Source organism: Symphalangus syndactylus, chromosome 7 (genome assembly GCF_028878055.3).
Source record: "Symphalangus syndactylus isolate Jambi chromosome 7, NHGRI_mSymSyn1-v2.1_pri, whole genome shotgun sequence".
Classification (NCBI taxonomy): domain Eukaryota; kingdom Metazoa; phylum Chordata; class Mammalia; order Primates; family Hylobatidae; genus Symphalangus; species Symphalangus syndactylus.
Window position 1 is genome coordinate 122,922,000 of NC_072429.2, and position 15,082 is coordinate 122,937,081.

Sequence of the window (15,082 nt, forward strand, 5' to 3'; positions counted from 1 at the left end):
CTTGAAAAAATATAGTGCATGGTTTTAAGCTGATAATACTAACTGCATAAACAAAAATAACAAGCAAAAATAAAACTGATGAAAACTCTGTATTTTAACTTCATCTCCCTGCTTTTTAACTTTTTGTTGTTTCTACTTATATCTTATTATACTATGTCTTGAAAAGTTGTTGTAGTTATTTTTGGTTGGTTCATATGTTCATCTTTCCACTTAAGATATGAATAACTAATATACCACACTTAGTGTTATAACATTCTGTGTTTTACTGTTACCAGTGAGCTTCCCACCTTCATATAATTTCTTATTGATCATTAACATCCTTTTTCTCTCAGATTAAAAACCTTCTTTTAGCATTTCTTATAGGACAGGTCTGGTGTTGATGAAATCCTTCAGAGTTTGTCTGGGAAAGTCTTTATTTCTCCTTCATATTTAAAGAATACTTTTCCTAGATATACTATTCGAAGCTAAAACTTTTTTTTCCCTCAGTACTTTAAATGTGTCATGCTACTCTCTCCTGGCCTATAAGGTTTCCACTGAGAAGTCTGCTGCCAGACATATTGGAACTCCTTTGTATGTTGTTTGTTTCTTTTCTCTTGCTGCTTTTGGGATCCCTAATTTATCCTCGACCTTTGGGAGTTTGATTATTAAATGTCTTGAGGTAGTCTTATTTGGATTAAATCTGCTTGGTGTTCTATAACCTTCTTGTACTTGAATATTGATATCTTTCCCTTGGTTTGTTATTATCCCTTTGAATAAACTTTCTACTCTGATCTCTCTCTCTCTCTCCCTCCTCTTTAAGGCCAGTAACTCTTAGATTTGCCTCTTGAAGGCTATTTTCTAGATCTTGTAGGCATGCTTCATTCTTTTCCATTCTTTTTTTGTTTGTTCTCTCTGACTGTGTATTTTCAAATAGTTCTATCTTCAAGCTCACAAATTCTTCTGCTTGATTAATTCTGCTGTTAAGAGACTGGTGCATTCTTCAGTATGTCTGTTGCATTTTTCAGTTCTAGAATTTGTTTGATTCCTTTTAATCACTTTAATCTCTGTTAAATTTATCTGATAGGATTCTGAATTCCTTCTTTGTGTTATCTTGAATTTTGTTGAGCTTCCTTAATTCAACTATTTTGAATTCTGTGTCTGAAAGCAAACATATCTCTGACTCTCCTGGATTGGTCACTGGTGCCTTATTTAGTTCTTTTGGTGAGATCATGTTTTCCTGGATGGCCCTGATGCTTGTGGATATTCATCAGTGTCTGGGCATTGAAGAGTTAGGTATTTATTGTAGTCTTTGCAGTCTGGGCTTGTTTGTACCCATCCTTTTTGGGAAGGCTTTCCAAATCTTTGAAGGGACTTGGGTATTATAATCTAAATATTTGGTCATTGCAGCCATATCTGCATTAGGGGACACTCTAAGCACAGTAATACTGTGGCTCCTGCAGACTTGTAGAGGTATTGCCTGGATGGTCTTGGGTAAGATCCAGGAGAATTCCCAGGATTACAGGGAGAGACTCTTGTTCTCCTTTTTTCCCCAAACAAATGGGGTTTATCTTTCTGTGCTCAGCTGCCTGGAGCTGGGGGAGGGGTGACACACACACCCATGTGGCCATGAACGCAGCACTAGGTCTTGCCCAAGGCCTGAAGTGACCGCTGCCTGGCTACCACCTATGTTCACTCAAAGCCCAGGGGCTCTTCAGTCAATGGGTGGCAAACCCAGCCAGGCTTCTGTCCTACCCCCCAGGCCCCTAGCCCCAGATGGGTCTGGAGATGCCATCTGGGAGCCAAGGTCCGGAGTTAGGAACCTTAGGAATCTACCTGCTGCTCTATTCTACTGTGGCTGAACTGGTACCCAAACCACAAGATAAAGTCCTTCCCCTTTCCTCAAGCAGAGGGGTCTCTCCCCATGGCCACCACTGCCCCAGGCCCATGGTGAGTACTGCCTGGCTACTGCCAACGTTCACTTGTGGTGAATGCTGCCTGGCTTGTGTCTCTCCTTTCAGGGCAGTGGGCTGCCCTCTGGCTTAGGGCAGGTCCAAAAATGCCATCTGGGGCCAAGGCCTAGAATCAGGGTCCCCAGGAACCCACTTGGTTCTCTACCCCACGATGTCTGGGCTGGTGCCCAAGCTGCAAGACAAAGTCCCCGTTGCTCTTCCCTGTCCTTTTGTCAAGCAGAAGCAATCTCTTTCTATCACTACCATAGCTGAAAATGTGCTGGGTCACACCTGAAGCCAGCACTGCTCTGAGTTTTACCCAAGGCCCACGGCAAGTACTACCTGGCTCTCACTGCTGATTATTCAAAACTCAAGGGCTCTTTAGTCAGCAGGAAATAAATCCTGCTAGTTCTGGGTCCTTCCCCTCAAGGCATCAGGTTCCCTTCTGGCCCAGTTTATGTCTAGAAATGTCTAGGAGCTGGGGCTTGGAATGGAGGCCTCAAGACTCCGCCTTGTGCTGTATTTACTGTAGCTGAGCTGGTATTCAAGGTGCAAGACAAAATCCTCTTTGGTCTTCCTCTCCTCAAGCAGAAGGAAGGAGTCTCTCCTGGGCCTGTGAGCTGTGCTGCCTGGGATTAGGGGAGAGGTGGTGCGAGCACTCCCATGGCCGCCCCAGCTGGTATCTCACTACGTCATGTGCACCCCAAGTCCACTGGCTCCGAGCTCAGCATAGCAGTAGGATTTGCACAGGAATTTCAGTCCCTGTGGCCAGGACTGTCTTTCATGTTTATTTAGGACCCCAGCGTGCTTTAGCCCATGGTGGCGGAGCTTGCTGAAACTCAACTCAGATTCCAACAGCTGGGATGGACAATTTGCCTGTAGCTAGGGCTGGTCTAAATGCTTCTTCCATGGGCACCAGCTGAGTTCTGAGTTGTGTCTGGTGTTTCTTTCTGCTGTGACAGGGTAGCACTGAGTTCCAATCCAAAGTCCCACAATTATTGTGCTCTTCCTTCCCTAAGTGCACAGATCCTCTCTCCGTGCCACAGGGCCACTGCCAGGGGATGGGGGAGGAGTGGATAGGCAATTCAAGACTGTCTTTCTTATCCTCTTTAGTGCCTCTTTGCTTAATATCATGTTAAAACCAGGTACTGTGATTGCCCACCTGATCTTGTGTGTATAGTTGCAATTTGGTGTTCCTCTGTCTCCCTCCCCCAAACTCTCACTTTTTACAAATATTTTGAATGCTGGTTAATTTTAAAATATAGACTACCGCTTTATTTTTTTAAAAAGCATATTGTATCTGATAGCTTTAAAAGAGTATGGCATAATTTAAAAAATATTTTTATTAAAAGACACACTCATTGAAATTAGAAAACACAGAAAGTACAAAATAACTCTCAAATTATTCCACTCATGTAAAAATTATTGTGTAGTATTTCATTTTCAATATGTTCCATGCTATTTTCTCCCTAACTGGACTCTACTATCCATGCAGTTTTGTAACCTGCTTGTTGTACTTACCCTTATATCCCAAGCATTTTATGTCATTAGATATTCTTTATAATCTTTATTTCAATATATCTATAGTATTCAATCATAGGCATTATAAGATGGTAAAACCAATTTGCCTTCCTGAAGCCATTGCACACCTCTCTGATAATTCACTTAATATTTATGCATCAAGGTGGACTGCTCCATTAACAAGAATGCACATTTTGGGACTTTTAATACATATGCCCCAATGGCCCTCCAGAGGGTTGTGCCAATTTACACTGTAACAGGCTCTGAGTGCCTATATCCTTCTTGGAATGATTTCATACAGTCTCTCTTTCTGTAGAGAGCCCGTTTAGTTTTCAGGCTCTAGTGGAACCATATGCCTCTTGGGGGATTTACATAGCTTTCCAAGTGCCTGAGAGAATTCCATTCAGACAGTGATTAGCTGTTCTCACTCTGAAATTGGGGAAGGAAACCACAGGCAAATGGTACATCTTTTGTTCGGAAGAATTTCCTGGCTGACCTGCCAGGGAGCAGTATAGTTGTTTGGGGACTTGCAACCTTTATTTACTGAAAAGTTTTTAAAACAAGACAAGCATGCCTATTTCTGGGAAGGCCTGTGTGTGGCTCTGGAACTGGCTTGGATGACCTTTTCAGGATTCTCTGGCATAATGTGGGAAAACTACTTGATAGCTCCATTTTATAAGCCATGTTGATTTGTTTAAATTCTGATGAACCTGGTGTCCCAATGAGCAGAGACATCAAGCTTATCTTGGTCCTGGCTTGTAGGGAGTGATGCACTGCAAGTTAATAATTTTAACCAAACAGCTAGTTTTTAAGGAAAGAATAGGTTGGGGAGATTTAAAAACTTATCACTGATTGGAGAAACAACACATCAAGACTCTATCTGTGACATGGATATATACTATGATTTTGGTGGGGTGGTGGGGTAGGGAGAAGGGAGGGACGAAGCTGAGACCTTGAAAGGATGAGTTAGGCTTTTCTCTTGGAATTAGCAGCAGCCGAGTGGCTGTTCTGCTAGGGACTTAATAAAACTAAACAAATATAACCTGCAAAGAAATGCATAGAGACAGAAAGGAGATTGGTGATTGCCAAAGCCTCTGGGGGGTGGGAAAGAGGAGTTACTGCTTTCTGGGTACAGGGTTTTCTTTTGGGATGATGAAACTTTTTGGAACTAGACAGAGGTGGTGGTTGTACCTCATTGTGAATATCCTAAATGCTACTAAATTGATCAACTTTTAAATGGTTAATTTTGTTATGTGAATTTCACTTCAATTTAAAAAAAAATGAAAAGTACATTACTTAAAAAAACAAAAACAAAAAAAGCTACCTTCAAAGGATTTTTCTGTTAAGCTACTCAGAAGTCTCACCTTTCAGGCAAGCTGTGTTTGGCCAGAAAAGAGAGAAAACAAAACCCCTAGCCCCGGGTACATAGAATAGCAAGTGAAATCTGAAAGAAACTGCATGGATCATACTGGGTGGTTCTTTCAGTGGGGACCTCAAAGTGTGTTCTCCCTCCACTTTTCAGAGAAGGATACAATGCCTGGAGAGACACGTCCAAACCCACCGAAATCCTCACCAAGCTCTGCAAAGACAACAAGCTGGATGGACCCTACTTTCGCCCTGGGAAAATACAGATAGGAAACCAAGTCTTTTCCGGAAAAACTGTCTTCACTGAAGAGGACACTGGTAACTCCCTACAAAATATCCTGCTGGTGTTGCTCTTCTTTTGAAAATCCTGATTCTAGTGATATTTGTGGCTATGGGACATCTAATTATAAAAGTAATGTGGCCGGGCACGGTGGCTCATGTCTGTAATCCCAGCACTATGGGAGGCCGAGGTGAGCGGATCACTTGAGGTGAGGAGTTCAAGACCAGCCTGGCCAACATGGTGAAACCCCCATCTCTATTAAAAATACAAAACTTAGCCATGCGTGATGTTGGGTACCTGTAATCCCAGCTACTGGGGAGGCTGAGGCACGAGAATCACTTGAGTTCAGGAGGTGGAGGTTGCAGTGACCAGAGATTGTGCCACTGCATTCCAGCCTGGACAACACAGCGGGACTCAGTCTAAAAAAAAAAAAAAAAGTAATGCATGCTTATAGTAGAAAGTGTGGAAAAGTAAGGAGAATAATGAATATCACTCATAATCCCCAAGTTCAGATACAACCATGCTGCTTGCTGGCATATTTTCTTGCACTTGTCTGTGACTTGAGAATATATCACATTTTTACAGAATTATAAATATACATATAGTTTTGTGCCCAGCTCTTAAAATTTCCAATAGATTATAATGATTCTCCTTTGTTCTTTGAAATGATCAGTGATGATATGCCTTTTACTTACATTGTATTCTTTTTTTTTCGTAGTGACAATGCTATAATGAACTTCCTTACACATATTTTTGTGTGTTTCTGATATTTCTATAGTATAGGTCACAGAAGTAAAATTGTTGTGGCAGAGGGTGGGCCAATAGTCTTAAAGTGAATATTATATAGCATAAATAACTGAACACAACCCAAATTACCCCTATAAATGTTATGCCAATAACTATCCTATTTTAACACCAAGTCGTAGATTTTCCACATGAACATCATGGGACGTAACACAAAGATCCCAGAGAGGCTTCCATACATTTAGGGTGAGGGAAAAAAATCACATTTAATTTAATGATACAGAAGAATTCTCGTACTGTCACACTGTGTTAGTCTGTTCTTGCATTGCTATGAAGAAATGCCTGAGACTGTGTAATTTATAAAGAAAAGGGGTTTAATTGGCTCACGGTTCTGCAGGCTCTATAGGAAGCATGGTAGCATCTGCTTGGCTTCTGGGGAGGCCTCAGGAAACTTGCAGTCTTGGTGGAAGGCAAACAGGGAGCCAGCACGGCACTCAGATGGCCAGAGCAGGATGAAGAGAGAAAGTAGGGAAGTGCTACACTTTTTTTTTTTTTGAGATGGAGTCTCATTCTGTCGCCCAGGCTGGAGTGTGGTGGCATGATCTAGGCTCACTGCAACCTCCACCTCCCGGGTAGCTGGGATTACAGGCATGTGCCACCACATCTGACTAATTTTTGTATTTTTAGTAGAGTTGGGGTTTCACCATGTTGGCCAGGCTGGTCTTGAACTCCTGACCTCAGGTGATCTGCCCACCTTGGCCTTCCAAAGTGCTGGGATTACAGGTGTGAGCCACCACGCCTGGCAGTGCTACACATTTTTAAACAGTCAGATCTTGTGAGAAGTCTATCACAAGACCAGCACTAGCGGGATTGTGCTAAACCATCTGTGAGAAACCGCCCCCATTATCCAGTCACCTTCCCACCAGCCCCTATCTCCAACACTGGGGATTACAGTTTGATATAAGATTTAGGCAGGGACACAGACCAAAACCATATCACGCGCTCATGCCTTTGATGCTTTAAAGTGTCCTATGTATGGTTCAGTACTTTTGATGCAATGAGCCCAGTTAAGGGCATGAGATCACTGCATCAAAAGTACTGAGCCATACATAGGATGGTTTGACACTATGTTGACCCCTACCACTTTGATACCAAGATTTCCTTTACCTTGTTATTTCAAGCCCAGAAACCCATTGAAGGTTCTTACATGCAGATTATTGATATTTAGATAGGACATTAATGATATATTGAGAAAAATATTTATTCACAATATACTCTATTAAGCCAACTTAGTTCTTTGGTCAATATTCTACATGAGTAAACAATTACCACTTTTTTGCCCACTAGAAGTCTGAAATTATGTTCATAAGATTAACAAAGATTTATTCATTGATTTCTTGTTTGTCTCTATCAACTTTTACTGATTGTAATTATTGGGAAATTTTTTGTGGCCCCTTTATTAATTTTTGTGGGTACATAATAGGTATTTATGGGATAAAACATTTTCATACAGGCATGCAATGTATAATCACAATCATACCATGCAAAATGGGGCATTGTGGCCCCATTTTTTTAAAGACAAGTTCAATTTTCCTATATCATATTAGGCCATTCTAAACTTTGTCAATATTTTATTCAACAATTTTTGTCTTGTTTTGTGCGTATCACTTCCACCTGTAGTTTTTATCATGAATAACCTTCTTTGATAGAATGGCAGATGAGAGGACATTTCCTGTGGGTGGGTGTTGGTAGGAGAGAAATCTAAAGCAATCGTGAGAAAACAAAAGACATTTCTACAGATGCACGTTGTGCCCATTTCACCACCTCGCTTAGGGCCACCCTGATTTTCCACGTCCTGTCACAGTATGTTAGCAAACAGTTTTTGCACCTCCAAAAATGCACCCTCTCCAGTACCTTGAAGCCATGTTTATGATCTGTAGATCTTTAGGAGGTGGGTGGAGCCCCTACTCCAGGACTAAGACTGCTCTCTGGGTCCTCTTGTGAATTAGTCTCATTTCCCTCTCTCTAAACTTTCCATCTCTTTCCCCTTCCCTTCTATCTCCACCTCTTTCCATCCTTACTTTTTTCTTTTTCTGTCTGTTTTTCTTTCCCTATTCCTTAGTACATTTATTTATTTATTTATTTTGAGACAGAGTCCCTGCTCTGTCACCCAGGCTGGAGTGCAGTGGCACGATCTCAGCTCACTGCAACCTCTGCCTCCCAGGTTCAAGCGATTCTCCTGCCTCAGCCTCCTGAGTAGCTGGGATTACAGGCACCCGCCACCACGCCTGGCGAATTTTTTGTATTTTTAGTAGAGACAGGGTTTCGCCATTTTGGCCAGGCTGGTCTTGAACTCCTGACCTCAAGTGATCCACCCACCTTGGCCTCCCAAAGTGCTGAGATTACAGGTATGAACCACTGCACCCAGCCCCTTGGTACATTTTAAAAAGCCTGTAAGTGTTTAAAAATGCATGTGGCAGCCCATCACTGTCTCCTCCTTGCAGGAACACACATCTGACAAGTTTCTTTGTCTTTCTTTCCTGCAGATGAGACAGTGGAGTCTTATGAACACCTGGCCCTCAAGGTTTTACACTCTTGGGAGGATATCCCGGAAGTCGGGTGTAGGCTGGTTCCCGAACACATAGAAACTCGGCCACTGTACCACAAGGATAAGCCAGGAATGGAGCAGGTAGTGGGCAAGACTTTTCTGGCCCTAAAAGTTAATCTTGTGTACTGTAGAGTAATGGTTTTCATCCGGGAACAATTTTGACCTTCCCTCAGGTACATTTAGCAATGTCTGGAATCATTTTGTGTTGTCACAAGTAGGTGGGGTTGCTACTGGCATATAGTGGGTAGAGGCCAAGGATGCTGCTAAATTAAACATCCTAGAAAACACAGGACAGCTTCCCTCCAACAGGGAATTATCCAGCCTAAAATGTCAACTTGCCCTGGAGTCAGTGTTCAACTTAGTACTGCTTTTTATGATTTGAGTTACCAAACTCTTTTGGAAGAATATTGGACATTTGAAAAACTTAACCCACTGGGTATTCCCAGGACTTTGCCCAAAATCTATCTGTAACCACATGGCCTAGTAATAACACACACAAACACACAATTTTCCCAGAGAAGCAATAGGTGGTAGGTTACCTTAAAGAACTGGCAAGAAGACGCTGTGTGGAAAAAATACTTAGAGAGCTGGGCTAGGTGTCAGAAGAGAAGACAAGAGAAACTTCGTGAAGAGCCTTCCGTGTACTAGGACCTTTACGTAAATTATCTCAACTATTTAGGATGACCTTAGAATTGTTTATCCAAACTGGGGCCATTTGGGAGTGAACGAGGGCACTGTTAATAATCAAGCTGGTACAAGGAACACACGCCAGGATTTTCCTAAACAGGGGAGTGAGTGATACCTTCCTCTTATTCCTTAATGCAGCCTCTTGATGGGCTTATTATGATCCTCACTTTTACAATGAGGAAATTGAGGTTCAGAGAGCTCAATTAATTTGCTCTGAATTACTCAGTTGGGGAGTAATAGAGGTGAGTAGTAGTAGAGATGGGGTTTAGCCCAGGCAATGTGCATCCCTGGCCCATGCCAGGTTCACACCCCAAGCCAGCTTCTGTCCCAGCTCTGGACTCACTGTGTGACGAGCAAATCATGTGAGTTTGATTTTAACGGGTCAGGGACACTCACCCTGCTATCCCAGAGTTACTGGGATATAGACCTAGTGATTGCATGTGTGGAGGAGCGTGTTGAGAGGGTAAACCATTATCAGATGTAGAAGCTTATGATTGTATCCTGAAATTCACTGCCAGGTGTTTGAAATCATCTGGTTACTAGGATCCTTCATCTGGCTGGCCAGATGTGGCTTTTTGATTAAGGGTGAATATTAATGTGTCTTTAGAAAATAAATCATTCCACTTTTCTCTGTTCAATTTGTTTTCTTCCCAAATGCTAAACCTTTACTTACATTTTCTCTTCCTCTGAAGAGCCATTGTTTTCTAGCCAAAGCCCCTTCCTCATCCAAATCCTGCATCTTCTTCATGCTCTGGTGGAGCCCCACCTCATTCTTATAAAATCCACTCCTGCCCCATCATCCCTTCCTCCCTTCTTGCCTGAACTGACAGCATTCTTAGAGTGTATACAACAGAGCTGAGCATGGAATCCACAGGGCTTCTCCTCACATGGGCTCTTAAATCTCTTATATCTCTTATACCAGGGTAAAATCTGATGTATGGAGTTCAAGGCAATGGATGGGAGGCTCTGTTCTGCCACTTAGCCACAGAACTTCAGATAAACTTTGTTGACTTCTCTGAGCTTAGTTTCTTTATGTATAGAGCAGAATCCTGGCTGGGGTGAACATTAACAGAGATAATGTGAAGGTACATTGAAGCATGATATTTGTGACAGATGGGATTATCATCTTTTTAATCCTTAGGAGTTTGCAGAAAGAGCAAGGTCTCTGGGGTCAACATACAAGGGTTGAATCCAGACTCTGCTACATATTATCTATTAAGCATGGGCAAAATGTTTTTCCTCTGTCAAACAGGAATAATAACATCTACCTGGTGGGGGTGTTGCAAGAGTTCATAAGATAATGTGTGTGAAGTGTATAGATAGTATTATGTCTACCCCTTAGTTGATGCTCAATAAAGGTTTGCTCACCCTTCACCTACTCTTAATTTATGCTCTAATTCCTAAATATATATACATATATACACACATATATATGTATGTATATATATATATATATATACTTTTTTGTCAACAGATATGCTAAATAGACATCTATAAAACTACCAAGCTATACTTAACACCTATTTCTACTAAAGGGATCTTATAAAACCATGAATTATCAATTACCCATGTCCCACAGCCCCCTCCCAAAGCTAAAGAAGATATTTTTTTCTTAACAAGGGCCGCCTGCAGATGTGGGTGGACATGTTTCCCAAGGATATGCCTCAACCTGGACCTCCTGTTGACATCTCTCCAAGGCGACCCAAAGGGTATGTCAGCTGTAGCCCCAGCTTTAGGGGAAGAGACCAGGGTAGCGAATGAAAGAATCATGACATTTTATCTGGTGTCTGACGGGTTACCTGATCATCATACCTCACTATCCACCTGGCAGTTTTGCAGGAGCTGGTGGTGGCCCCTGTCTTAGGGGAGGGGCTTCTGAATTTCCAGTTCTTCATCTGAAAAATGCTGGTTAATAGAAGGAAGACCTGCTTAGAGGAATTCATGTCCTTGATGGTTCTAAGGTCTCCAGCTGGGATACTTGGTTCTGACAGAACCAAGCCCCTAAGTGTTGATATTCCTGAACTTGGCAAACTTTAGGAAACTTATAGACCAAAGGCAATGCTAGAACCACACAGACACCAACTGACTCAGCTTTCAAGGTCGTCGACCTAATGCTTCCTTCTCCCATCCCAGATATGAATTAAGAGTGACCATCTGGAACACTGAAGATGTCATTTTAGAGGATGAGAATATCTTCACAGGCCAAAAATCAAGTGATATTTATGTGAAAGGGTAAGGTTATCAACAAACTCCAACCTCCCTTTTCCTTCCCTCCTCACCTTTTCAAACCCTAACCAAATCTATGCCTCATGGAGGATATTAAACCCACAGCCCACAAAAGGAGCCATCTTACTTTGTTAGATAAGGCCACTTTCTTTGTCTAATATTTCTTATTTGGTCATTTTGCTAAAAATTATTAGCTTATAAAAATATTTTTATGAGGAAATCTTATTACATATACATCTTTCAGTTAAACGTTGGATACCTAAACTTATTCAGTGACATTTGTCATACATCTACCTTTAAACAGAAGGAAGCAGAGTGATGTGGTGCTGTTAATGAAAGATTAATATGTTGAGCAGATTGTAAAGCTAATGTGAAAGCTAAAATTTAGAACTTCCTGTTTGCTAGTGGTATTGATTAAAAAAAGATACAACTTAAGACCCAGGGAAGCATTTTATATCTCTATATCTCTTTTACATCTTGGCTCTGCTTCCTTTTGGCCACTAGTCAGGGAAGGGGATGAGGTGGTACGGCATCAGAAAAAAGGTGATTTAAATCTGCACCTTAACTAAAATCTATCTCCGCCTTATGCTAATATCTCTTTGCCTTACCAAAACAGGAAGCATTCTGTCTTCAGAATGTACGTTATCAATGATTTGCAGACATACCATATCCGGTGGTTCAAAATTCTCATTTTTTTCACAATAAAAATACAGAAGTGAGTTAAAGTTTTACAAAGCAGGAGTAGCAGAAGGAGCATGACACAAAATGAATAAGCTTTTAACAAGCAGACTTAAGAGCCTCTGAAATTGCTGTCTCATCACCAGTTTAGGAAAGATTAATGTATCCTGTAAATAGGTATTTTACCATGGCTTGAAATACGGAAGGATTCTGGGGGAGTTCGGGTTGAGACTTCCAGAAGCTGACCTTCTGGAAAATGTGATGAAGGCGATGTTTGTTCACTCTCTGTCTCCTTCCCTCCCACTTGCTTCTCAGCCACCTCCAGTCTGGCTTTCTCCCCAATATGCCACCAAAGCAGGTCTCACCAAAGTGACAGTGCTCTCCATTTTGCTAAATCTAATGGTCTTATGTTTTTAAAAATAAATCCTTATCTTATTGCATTTGTCTGAGGAGCATTTGTCACATCTAAGCATCTCTTCTTTTTGAAACACCTTCTTGCTTTAACTTCTGTAGCAACACATGTATCTGTTTTTTCTCTTATCCTCTTGATCACTTCTTGTCCATGTCCTTCGAAAGCTCATTTTCTGCCGTCTAACAGTTAAATAGCTCGTAGCATTGTCCTGGGCCAACTTCTCATCTCCCACTATTTTGTCTCTCTGTCGTTTTCAACTAACACTTCACTTGAATCAAGTAGTTCAAATAACCAATGGCTTCAGTTGTCACCTTTTAATTTCCATTCTTGACAACTCCTGTTCCCAATGTGCAGATTCCTCAAAGGCAGCACCTCAAACTGAACAAGTCTAAAACAAAAACAATCCTACAACACCGTTTCTTCTCTACGGTTTCTTATCTCAGTGACTGGCACCATCACCCATTGGGCTGCGAACCCCAAATCTACATACCCTTTGCTCACTGACTTCCCCATTTCTAATGTGCTGTCAGAGCTTGTCCATTTCACCTCCCAAGTGGCCATCAGCACTGTTCATCCTCTCCATCTTTGCCGCATCCCACCATTGTCTTTTCCTCCATCATCTCTTGCTGGGTGGGACCACAGCAATACCAATGCCATCCAAACTGGCCTCTCCATGTTCATTCTTGCCCTCCAGTAGTTTGTTCTCTATGTTTAAACATGAGCTATCTTTTCAAAACACAATCTGATCATGTCAGTCCTGTCTTAAAACCCTTCAATGACATCTCATTTTCTCTGGACAGAGATTCAAATCCTTAATACATCCTAAAATATCCCAAATAACTAGCCCCTGCCTGTCTCTCTCCAGCCTCATTTCATAGCACATGCCCCCTTGCTCTCTGCAAGAAAGAACTAAGAAGAAAGACCTTCTAAGGCTGCATCCTTATTTCTTCTTCCACGGGGCCTTTGCACACCTCTGTCTAGTGACTTCTGCCACTCACTTATATCCCTCTCTCCCCTTTCCCCTACGACTATAACTCCATGAAGCAAGGACCATCTCTGTTTGCTCCCTAACACTCCCCTGGCGTCAAGCTCTCTCATTGCCTCAGAACAGACCCACAAATGTGTTGGTTGAGTGAACACCATCTTTAGCTAAATAATTGGGCCCATACCCTGAGTGGTGACACTCCTCTGTGAAGAGAAAGGCCTTCACTCTCCTCCTCCCTGCCCTGGGAAGGAAGGATGTCTGCTTTCAGAAAGCACACGGTTTGAAATTATCGACTAGTTTGAATAAAAAGTACTTATTTTCTCAATTAATTCACCATCGACCAAGTAGTAGGGGTAAGTGTACTAATTGTAACTTACATTATGCTGGGGATGGAGGAGGAAGACCAGATAATACTAAGACGAAAGAACATGATAGATAATTTGGAATGTCCAAGGTACATTTAGGCATCATCTCATGTGATTTTTCAGAACAACCCTATAAACTAGGTGCTATAATTGCTTCCAGTGTACAGATGAAACAAAGGCACAGGGAGGTTAGATAACTTACCTATGGCTGCACAGTAAGTGGTACAGTCAGAGGTGGAATCCAGATGGATGGGTGCAGGCAGCCCTCCCACCCTCCATGCCACACCAATCCAGGCCTGCTGGGCTTTCTAGGCCTAGAACCAGGGAGGAGGGGACCAATTATAGTCTGATGGCACAGGTCTGATAACACAAGTCTATACCAGCCCAATTTCAGAGTCCTCAGTATAGTGGGTAATCTTGTTCTAACACTCAAGTATAGAGGTGGCATCCCTTACAAAGAGGGTTCCCAGGGTGACAGAGATTCAGATTACACTTTCACTTCATATTTCCTGAATTTTCTATCTTGATTGCATGGGGCTTCAGATTTACACAAGCAATTGAAGACCATTCCCCAACCCTGCCTTGGAATGAGCCATTTTTCTGTTATGGCAGACCCTCTGACCCCTATTTTATTCTTTCAAGTTAAAATGGAAACTTCCAACTGAATCTAATTATAATAATTTTTAAACTATGATCTGTGACACATTGAAATGCACTAAATCACTTATGATTATACTGATGCCTGGAGAATGTACTCTGAGTGTTTAAATTCTTTTGAATCTTTTTTCAGGTGGCTGAAGGGTTTGGAGGATGACAAGCAGGAGACAGACGTGCACTACAACTCCCTGACTGGAGAGGGCAACTTCAACTGGCGCTTCCTGTTTCCGTTTCAGTATCTCCCAGCTGAGAAGCAAATGGTCATTACCAAGAGGGAGAACATCTTCTCTTTAGAGAAGATGGAGTGTAAGACTCCCGCTGTGTTGGTGCTGCAGGTTTGGGATTTTGAAAGACTGTCCTCAGATGACTTCCTGGGTAAGCCAGTGGCTTCATCAAGCACATATTAATGTTAAAGGTTTCGTCCCAGCTTTTGGAGAGCTTGGTCTGATTTAGTTACAAGACTAATAATTTCAGCACTATCTATGATAGCAAAAACTTGGAAACATCCCAAATAGCCATTAATAGGGATTGGTTAAATGAGTGATGGTACATCCATATGATGGACCACTACATATTCCAAAAGACTTAAGTTGATCTTTGTGCTATCACTAAAAAGTCATTAAACT

At 41.8% G+C, this 15,082-nt stretch overlaps 1 protein-coding gene and 1 long non-coding RNA gene across 4 annotated transcripts in view; one reads left to right on the plus strand and one right to left on the minus strand.

Annotated features, from left to right (window-relative positions):
* The window catches only part of LOC129486786 (uncharacterized), a 43,513-nt gene extending 29,448 nt beyond the window's left edge, over positions 1-14,065 (minus strand). The window contains exons 1-2 of one of the 2 annotated variants that reach the window (XR_010121757.1): positions 14,002-14,065; positions 10,946-11,038 (exon numbers count right to left, since the gene is read on the minus strand). This is a non-coding gene — a long non-coding RNA (uncharacterized lncRNA). Of the gene's footprint in view, positions 1-5,391; positions 5,506-10,945; positions 11,039-14,001 lie in introns of those variants that run through there. The other variant, XR_008659086.1, reaches the window with a different exon arrangement.
* The window catches only part of FER1L6 (fer-1 like family member 6), a 260,996-nt gene that overhangs the window by 227,701 nt on the left and 18,213 nt on the right, over positions 1-15,082 (plus strand). For both annotated transcript variants that reach the window (XM_055287184.2, XM_055287185.2), the window contains exons 34-38: positions 4,972-5,132; positions 8,385-8,527; positions 10,754-10,842; positions 11,267-11,365; positions 14,590-14,831. In XM_055287184.2, coding sequence (XP_055143159.1) covers positions 4,972-5,132; positions 8,385-8,527; positions 10,754-10,842; positions 11,267-11,365; positions 14,590-14,831 — 734 coding nt within the window. The remainder of the gene's footprint in view (positions 1-4,971; positions 5,133-8,384; positions 8,528-10,753; positions 10,843-11,266; positions 11,366-14,589; positions 14,832-15,082) is intronic.